This window comes from Pteronotus mesoamericanus, unplaced genomic scaffold (genome assembly GCF_021234165.1).
Source record: "Pteronotus mesoamericanus isolate MK-2021 breed Mesoamerican mustached bat unplaced genomic scaffold, CSHL_Meso_final scaffold_85, whole genome shotgun sequence".
NCBI classification, from domain to species: Eukaryota; Metazoa; Chordata; class Mammalia; order Chiroptera; family Mormoopidae; genus Pteronotus; species Pteronotus mesoamericanus.
The window spans coordinates 2,343,975-2,353,180 of record NW_026555329.1 but is presented as its reverse complement, the minus strand read 5'-3'; the positions used below and the strand labels follow the sequence as shown (position 1 = coordinate 2,353,180).

Here is a 9,206-nt window from a genome sequence, read left to right as displayed (position 1 = left end):
AAGGGTGAGCCTGTGTTCTCCCATGTGGGACCTCGGCTTGGGCTGCGGATACCAGACAGGTGTAGAGAGCAGCCTATTGCCTGTGCAGACCCATTCATATAGATGGGGAGCCCAGGCTTCTGTCTTCTATTTTGATTCTTTGAATTTTTTTCTTTCTTTCCATTCTAAAGAGCAGCTGACCTATTTCAATGTGAAAGGGCTGGAGGGAAAGCAGTGGCTGCTGAGAAACTAAGTTTCCAAACAGCACAGTTTGGAAGCTTAGAGGACCAGGGGGCAAAGGAGAAAAGGTGATACCTACCCCGTGCGGAGGAGGCTGAGAGATGGGGAAGGACGTAGGCACCGAGGGACAGCTCGGTGTAAAGTCAGAGACTCTGTGCAGAGGACCCACTCCCCATATATCTAGGTAATCTCCCCATGAGCGCCGTCCTGGGCGTTAAGCACTCTACTATGCCTGTCACAGTTGAATTCCTGCTGTAATAAAACACCGGGTATATCGTAGATTTCAGCAAAACTAGGAGAGAGAGCCCGCAAAGTGCCATTTTTCTTCAGGGGGGAGACTGTTAAGTACTTAATTCAAACTGTGACCATTAAAGTGTCTCCTATCCGATTTAGGTTGATTTCAGATGTTGACAAAACTTTTATCTCCCGAGTCATGCACAGCTTGGCTATGTGAGTCAAGCAGATGAGTGTGTGTTAGAGGAAAGAAGAGAGAAAGAAAAAAGAAGAGAGCATGTGTAAGGGTCATTTCGGTAGAAGAATTATAGAGCTTACACAAAATACTGTCTTTAAAGGTCAAGGGTTTGAGGGGCCAGTGGGGTTTTCTTTAAAAAAAAAAAACAATTAATGAGATAGAAAATTTGTCCTCTGGGTGAACTCTATGGTTGCCCTAGCAAAGGGGAGACAATGCAGGATTTTGAAGCACAAAGTGGGATTTTTCTAAGCTGTTATAACAAGCTCCTTTAAAAGACCGGATCTAAAACAGGCGAAAACACTGGAGAAATTACACAATCACCTGGATCATTTTGGACAATTGTGACTTGGTAAAAATTACCAATATCTTAATAATCCAGACAGTTTGGGTAAAAATGCCATGTTGCCCTGGAATTTTTTTTTTTTTTTTAAATCTCCATCCTCGCTCATCCTTTCCTGGGTAGTCTATAAGAGCAAGTGAAAGAAACTTATTCCTTTTAGTCGCGTACAGCTGCCTCCAGAATGCAGCTAATTAATGCCCCCACCCCTCTTTCACTACAAAGGAGAAATATAAGAATTTACCTTAAATGATGACAGTCTGCCATGTGAGGTTTTGCAGCTCGACACTCAGTTTCCACCAAGAGTCTAGGCATTTTTTGAGCAGACAGCCAAGATGCTGCGTCTTTGCCCGAGACCACATTATTTGCAAGAAGATCCCTTGCTTCTCCACAGACTTTTCCCAGAGAATGCCTTTCAGAATTGCTGTTGAATTACAAAGAAGTATTTATTGTATGAGGTGATTAATGATTCCTGGGAAAATTGCTATTTTCAGCGTGATTTAATTTTGTTTTACAAATGTGTGTAGTAGAGGAAGGGTTAATAAGTTTCAGCAGCAGTTGCAATGATTCCAGAAATCCCTGGCACTCGCTGACACCTTATAAAACGCACTTTATGCCAGGTTTGGCCTGACTGGGAAGACAGGCACTTGTTTGCCCCCTGAATTTTCTTGGGGAGAGGTGGAGGCCGCTCTGAGGCTAGCATCCATCACTTGCCTCCCAGATCTGGTTTGCGCATAGGTAGAGAGCTGCTCGCTTCTGCCTGTACCACACACAAGAGGAAGGAGCAACAGCACTGACCACTGACCACTGGCTAAGGGTTTGCCACTGATGGAAAAACGTGTTAAAAACTCCTCTGTTGTTGCAGAGGTATGTGAGCGCCCCCTCCCATCTCTGCTAAAATTACTGCATGAACTAAAAATTGCCCTCATTCAAGGCCAAGTGACAATTCCAATATTCCAGGGCTAGTGTGTGTTGGCTTTTGTATCTTGTCCCTTCAGTGACAACCAAGTCTAAATTCTCTTGACTGATTTGTAGATCAGCAAACAAATACTAGGGATAGGGAGACTGAGGAGTGGATTTTACTTTCAACCTTTCGGATCTAGATCTCTAGGTTGGGCAGAAAAATCTGAGAGCATTAGAGGAAAGTGACCCTAGTTCAGAGTTTGGCTTTCTTCCAGTACTGAATACTCCCAGGTCTTCCTTGCTTGGCGTGCAATTTGGGGTGTCATCAAACTTTTTCTTTCCCCAAAAGAAACTTTGGAGGGTGTACTGAGGAAATTCAGTTTATTTTGAAAGCTTTTATTTAAAAAAAAAAAAACAAAAGGAAGAAAGACACAAATGAATGAAAATTCTTAAGCTGTAGTTAGTGGACAGGACCTGAAAAACAGGGAAGAAACAAAAAGCAATCTCAACCCTTTGCACAAACTATTTTTTATCTCCAGGGAAACAGGCAGATTAAGTGTGAAGGTGCAATAAATACCAAAGGGACCACTTCTTTCCAAGTGCGCTCAGAGTTCAGCGAGCAGAGCAGCTGCAGAAACTCCCGGGCCCGCAGCACTGCTCGGTTTCACCTTTCATTGCAGGGAAGGACACGTTTCTGTGTTTCTGTGCCTTACAGAGACTTGAAGCCTGAAAGCCTGGCCAAGTTTGGGAAGAAGAGGAGCCCTTTCAGAGCTCAAGAGCCTTCATGCTCTTTGGAACTTTTCCCACAGTGGGTCAAACTTGACAAGAGTTCAGCTCAAGTTGAACACACTCACACAGACTACACGACCAGTCGAGCAGTCAGAATCCAAGCGAACAGAACTCAAGCCATCTACGAGATTCTTGCATGCAAGGTCAAACATCTCAATCCAGAGCACTCTCTTTAAATTAAAAGTAGAAAGGACACAGATGTGTTTTAGAGCTTTAATGCTTTTTAAAACAGTGTTTATTCTTAACACTTGGCTTTCTATGTAGCCACATCACAATTTGTACAGTTGCACATGGGTCTAAATGCACACCCCTCTCCCCCAAGATTATGCCTCGGGAATAAGACAACAATAACTCTACAACAATATTTTAAATAAATGCAAAGAAGGGAAACTATGTGTCACATCTACCATAGAAGTCTATACATTTTGAAAATTAAATAATCTTGTGAGGTCCACAATGTCTACTCATTCAGTTCAAGACAAGCTTGTATGAGCTGCCTTAATGAGAGAGGGAAGGTAAGGAAGGTGGGGAAGGGTCTGTTTTCTTCTGCTTGAGCAAATATACATATACATGCCCCTAGTCAGCATGGGCTGTCCAGCAGACTTCAGCCATCTCAAAAGTATTTGATGCCAAGCGGTCCTTCTGAGGTACCCAGACCTGCCAGCCTTCTTCAGGCCAGCAGCTTGTTCCACCAGCCAGCATCCTGGCCATTGTCCCCTCTTGGGTGGCAACCAGCACACACTCTTACCAGGATAATGTAGTCTTCTTTCTTTCTTTTTTTTTTAAATTATACTTTTCATCAAGTTGGGTTTTGTTTGGGGGTCTGTTATGGTCCAGACAGAGAGGGGTGGATTGGGAAAGGGCAGAGGAGAGGAGAAAAGCAAGTGAGGGAAAAGAGACTGGCCTAGATCTCTGGAAGGTTATATGGAGGAGGGAACGGGCGTGGAGGCACCCTGGTGGGGGTGGGCATGGGGATGTGGGTGCGGGCTCTGAGTTTGTGCTTTTCCTGGCGGGCCTGCTGAAGCGGAGGCTGAGTTGGAGGATCGCATCTTAGTGTTGGGCAGTTTGTGATCTTTCTTCCACTTCATCCTCCGATTCTGAAACCAGATCTTGACCTGACGCTCAGACAAGCAGAGCGTGTGGGCGATCTCGATGCGGCGCCGCCGGGTCAGGTAGCGGTTAAAGTGGAACTCCTTCTCCAGCTCCAAGACCTGCTGCCGGGTATAGGCGGTTCGAGAGCGCTTGGGCTCCCCTCCGCTATAACTGGGGTTGACTGAAAGCCCATAACCCCAAGGAGAAAGCCAAAGAGGGGAGAGTGAAAAGAGAGGGAAAGGAGGAGGAGGAGAGATAAGGTGGGGTGGGGAAGAGCAATTGGACATCATCATTATATAATAACCTGACACCAAGTTCACGCAAGATACATAAAACGGCAAAGAAAATGTTTCACAGGCTATTGACAACGGGAAACACCCGAGAGCCATAAAGAATGGTGCTGGGCCTTGGGGCTGAAGAAAAGCTTCAAAGACACATGGCCTGAAGCCTCTGCCAGGGCAATTAAATTTATGGGGGCTATAATTACTGCCCTAACAGTTTGGCGTCTCGTAAATCTCCCGATAAAGGGACCCCGGGTACAAAAGGATTCTCACATTGGGATCAGGCGGCTGGCTGGCGCGCACACACCCACATCCCACTGTAGCTTGGGCCAGATGGGGGCTCCCCTCTGGAGGTCCTCTTTCCCTTGTGCTCTCTCCTCCTGACCCCAGCTCAGACCCTCAAACCCCGGCCGGGCCCCAGCCCACCCTCCCACGCCTCCCCAGCGGCGCCACGTACCGGCGCTGACATGGATCTTCTTCATCCAGGGGTATACCACGGGCTCCTTGCCCTTCAGGCCCGGCGGGCTCTTGTCGGCCAGAAGCAGCGGGCACGCGGGGGCGCTGCCCCCTGTCGGGACGCCGGGGGTGGCAGGAGCCGCCTCGCAGCGCCGCGGGGGCGCCGGGGGCGCCGCGCGATGCTGCGGGGGAGGCGGCGGCGGGGGCTGCCGCCCCGGCGGCAGGACATGGCTCGCGTGCAGGCCGTGCGCGGGACCCTTGGCGTGCGCTGGGGGCTGCTCGGGCTGCGGTGGCCGCCCGGGGCTGGCGCCGCCGCGGTAGCCATAAGGGTAGGCGGTGTCGTGCGCAGGGTAGAGCGGGGCCGCAGGGTAGGAGGGCTCGCGGGCTGCCCGTGGCGCGTAGTAGGAGGCGGGGGGCTCGCGGCTGCCGCCCGCGTGGGGGAGCTGGGGCCGCTGCGGCGGCAGGTGCTGGGCCGCGGGCGCTGGGGGATGCTGGTAGCTGGAGCCCCCGCCCGGGCCGCCGTCTCCGCCGCCCGGGCCGCTGTGCTGCGCGTACTCCTCGAAGGGAGGGAACTTGGGCTCGATGTAGTTGGAGTTTATCAAAAACGAGCTCATGGTCATTAATTTGTGAAGTGCAAAAATACTAATTTTTCTCGCGTTGTCGTTTTTCTGGGCTCGCCGAGGCCCCTCCCCCTCCTGCCTCTCTTCCCATCCCCCCCTTTCCTCCGCTCCCTTCCCCTCCCCCGCTGTCAAGCGCCCACCCCTCCCCCTCCCGCCGCCGCCAATGCCACCAAAGTTCGCGCCGCTCCTCCCCCGCCCGCGCCCGCGCTCTGCCCGCCCCGTACCCGCACGTGACCCGCCCCCGCCAATGGGTGCGCCGCGCGCGCGGACCCGGATCAGGAAGCGCGCGGGAGGTGATGGATGCTGCTGTCCGGTCCCGGCCGGAGGGAGGGAGTTGGCGCTTTGGTCCCCCAACCCCCCAACTTTGAGTCCCGTGGGGAATTCGGGGCCCTCCAGGCTTCAGGTCCTCTCGGGCGGCCAGGCCGTGCCCTGTGCTTGCCCTACGCCTGGCCTAGGCCTCAGGGCAGCGAGGCACCCGCGGCCCAGCGTTGACCTCGGGCCCAGCCTAGCCTGGCCTGGCGTCCTCCAAGGTTCGAGGCCGCCTGGGGCAGGGGATCATGTTGGGACCAAGGAAGTATCCTCGTTTTAATCCTGGCCCTGGAATAAAGCGAATGAGACCAACAGACCCATTTTCTCGCCGCCGATCCCCTGCCCCATCTCGTGCTCGCTGCCTCCGCACCCGAGTCCCCCGCTTTGAGGAGCCCCGCAGGAGCCGCAGAGGGTGGGAGGGTGAGCCGCCAAGAGCAATCTGCCTGAAAACGTAGAACTAGGCCATTCCAGCATCACCGGATAGGCACTTTTCATTTTTTTCTTTCTTTCAGAGACAGAGTCTGGTTTGTTTTTTGTTTTTGTTTTTTTCCTAAGAAAACTCAGAACCTTTTAATGGCATCTCATTTGATGGAGGTATTGATGAGCGAGTTAAACATGCCCGCATTCACTAGGCGCGATTGCGAGGGAGAAGGTGGTCCGAGGGTAGGGGAGAGGATAGAAGCGACGCCTCCACAAACCAAAGCTTTGAAACCAACAATTTCCTATTTCAGAGCAATTCCCAAACAAAAACAAGCTATGGATGGAATAGGCATTGTGCCCAGTCTGATCGCCGACGGGTCCTTTCCCGCTAGGAATTTTATGTTCTGTCTTTTGGATGCTGCTCTCTCAGACTCAATCTGAGGGTAAAGTTCTACTTATGCGACACTCTATAATTTCTGAATTGCCGAAAATTAGCATATTAACGATAATAGTAGCTCTGGAAAGGGGAGAGGGGACTGTTGCCTGCCATTTGGTAATTGAAATTTGATGGGTAAACTAATTACACCATTATTAACAAATAAATTACTTATTAATTCCACCTAATGTTGATCTTTGAAGTAAATACTGATGCCTTACTTGTACTGTGTACTTTTCCTTTCCTTTTCTGAGTAACAGACACACCTAGATCCTCTACTTTTCAACCTAGATTAAAGCAGTGCAAACTAGAATACTCACCATTCTAAAAATACTTTCATATTGGCATGCAAAGCAAGGATTTTTCAGCTGGTGCACCTTATTTGATTTTTCAAAGAGCAGTATAAACAGCCTGCTCACAACTGAATCTGGAAGGCAGACAAGGAAACTTATAGCCTAAGCCTGGAGACACTTCAAAAGGAATGTCAATTCTATCTTCATTTATATCGGTTACTCATATGAGTTACTAAATGCTGGAATATCCATTTGATGGATAGTCATTTAATGCTTAGCCACATAAAGCCTATTATATGGACTAATCTTTAAACTAATTTATGAAAAGAGGTTTAAAAAGGGATCATGTTAGCTTTTTAACTGGAATCACCCTGAAGTGGTACAAAGAGGTTTTCCACATTGGCTGTGTGTCTGTGAAGAGTGCTGTCCCATCGACATGGTGCACCCTGAATATATGTATTTTTAAATGAAATCTGAGCCACAGACAAATCAACGCTGAGTGTAATCTTTTCACATGCTCTCTAGATTCTGGGGGCGGGGGGGGGGGCGGGAATCTAACTTGTGATACAGCCTAAACCAATACCTCTCTACAGTAAGAAAAAAAGAACATGTACATATATACTGAATATATGTAATCTGAATTACATGTATAATGTAGTTTACAAAACTGGGCTCTCTGTGCTTCAGGGGGATTAAAAAAACATGACAAGGAAATTTTGCTGTCATCCTCATGTCACCAGCCTTGAGTACTAGGGTCTTAACCACGTTTGTTTAATATTATTTACAGACATTAACACAAAATTCATGTTGTTTAGCCTCAGAACCTTCTACCGGGTTTCTATTTTAAAGTATTAACAAGGCATGGACACTGTTTTGTATATGGTTAGCCTAAACGAGTTAACTGTGCCTGTGTTTCATGTGGTTCTATTACTTTAGGAAGATGGGCTTACACAGAATCCCCCAAGGCCTGTAACTTGTCTTTGTGGTTTGTATCATAAACACAAACGGAGCCAGGACCACCAAGTGTTATCTCACACACCGACATTTTGACATTTTACTGCAAGATTTATGGCTGTAATAAACAATCTCAGTACCTTTTCTGGTCCTTCCACAATCTCTCTGTGCAAGCCACAGCATCATTCCATTGAATCAAATAATCTTTTGAAAAACACTGAAAAAGCTCTTGCCTTTATGTAAAACCCAAAACACCAAAGTAAAGCCAGAAAGAAGCTAACTCAATTAATAAATAGACTGAAGTTTACCAACAGCACCTTGCCCGAGAAAAAGATGGGATGCTCTGAAACGGAGCAGAGAGGGAGCGTGCTAATCTTCGCACACCAACTGGCTCCCGTCCCAAGCAGGGTGAAAGCGTTATCCTTTTCTTGGGAAACTGGTAAGCACATTTGCTCATTTCCACGTGCAAGGATAACATAGATTCCCAACAAAAGCTTTCTTAAAATCCCATTAAGTGAAATAACTTTTCATCATGTCCTCGAATCCCGGATGGATAAGGGGAGTGAAGGGAGTCTAAGGGAGAGGGAGGGCGAGAGGAAGGCAGTATTTGCAGCCTAGTTTGAATCTGATTTGAATCATTTTGAATATATTTGGAATAGCCTTCCCTCTTGAATGCAACCCTGTCCCAAGTTTCAAAGTGACCGAACAGTGACACCGTGCGCATTTTGTTTCTTATTAATCTTACACATTGACAGTCTTTGTTAAATCACAAGGCGCGCCCTTCACCAGCCGACATTTTCATATTTGTTAGACGCGCTGACCTGAAGTTCACCTCGGCCTTGGACTTTGCGCTTCTAAAAGGTCTATACAGTGTCTTTTAGAGAGCAGGGTCTTTGCCCAGGTCACTCCTTCTCAGGGAAAACCAAGGGGGGAAAAGCAAAGGAAATGTAAACGTTATGGAATGTATTGACTGTATTTGTCCTTTGTTCTGCAGAGCGAGAGTCTCCCGGACTGACTGTTCTCTATCTGAAGCACGTCTCTGGAGCGCACACGGGAATGGCTGAAATTCTGAGTAGCTGATGGTGGCATTTGAGAGCTTTCACCCCCCTAGACTAGGCGTGTGATTTTAAAGAAGCAATACTTTATCCGCCATTTGACCAATTAATTGTTTGGGGGTAATTTCCTTGCAGTCATTTGTAGCAATGAGCACAATCTAGGCATAAAGGTTGAAATTTATACTCGGATTATATAGGAATTTACACCAAGATTGTGTGGAAGGCCTAAACATCACCATCTTCCAAATAAAAAAGTAAGCACTCTAAAAGCAATAACTTCTGCAGGTACCTTTTTCTTTTACTTTAAAAACTAGCTAAGTGCTGTCTATGATTATTGAAGCTGATGTGTTTCTAAGGCGTGGAACGTTTTTAACCAATAATACAATAACAAGTTTTTCTCAGAGACACATAGTTGACTTGATGAGTAATAGCGGGGGTTTCAGTTTTCTTCATTTTGCTAGCCCAGATGTGGTGAAGTGTTCATTGCTGTAACAGCGATCACCACAGTTGTTCCCTTTCTCGTTTTCATCTGGCACACCCCCATTTGGCTTCAAGCTCTTGGCCAGAGCG

At 47.8% G+C, this 9,206-nt stretch overlaps 1 protein-coding gene and 1 long non-coding RNA gene across 2 annotated transcripts; one reads left to right on the top strand and one right to left on the bottom strand.

Annotated features, from left to right (window-relative positions):
- Positions 1-2,932: 2,932 nt before the first annotated feature.
- HOXA4 (homeobox A4) lies at positions 2,933-5,214 on the bottom strand. The gene is made up of 2 exons (XM_054563935.1): positions 4,551-5,214; positions 2,933-3,993 (listed from the first exon to the last, which is right to left on the bottom strand). Exons 1-2 carry the CDS (start codon positions 5,167-5,169, stop codon positions 3,641-3,643), a joined length of 972 nt encoding a protein of 323 aa, XP_054419910.1. The 5' UTR covers positions 5,170-5,214; the 3' UTR covers positions 2,933-3,640.
- On the top strand, positions 4,656-8,912 carry LOC129062925 (uncharacterized). The gene is made up of 3 exons (XR_008528322.1): positions 4,656-4,878; positions 6,210-6,341; positions 8,576-8,912. It is a non-coding gene; the product is annotated as an uncharacterized LOC129062925 (long non-coding RNA).
- The last annotated feature ends 294 nt before the right edge of the window (positions 8,913-9,206 follow it).

Excerpts from the sequence above, each read along its gene's own strand:
- HOXA4 (XM_054563935.1), bottom strand. The coding sequence starts at position 5,169 with ATGACCATGAGCTCGTTTTTGATAAACTCCAACTACATCGAGCCCAAG. Across the intron at positions 3,994-4,550 it reads GAAGATCCATGTCAGCGCCG|TCAACCCCAGTTATAGCGGA; the intron begins GTACGTGGCGCC and ends ATGGGCTTTCAG.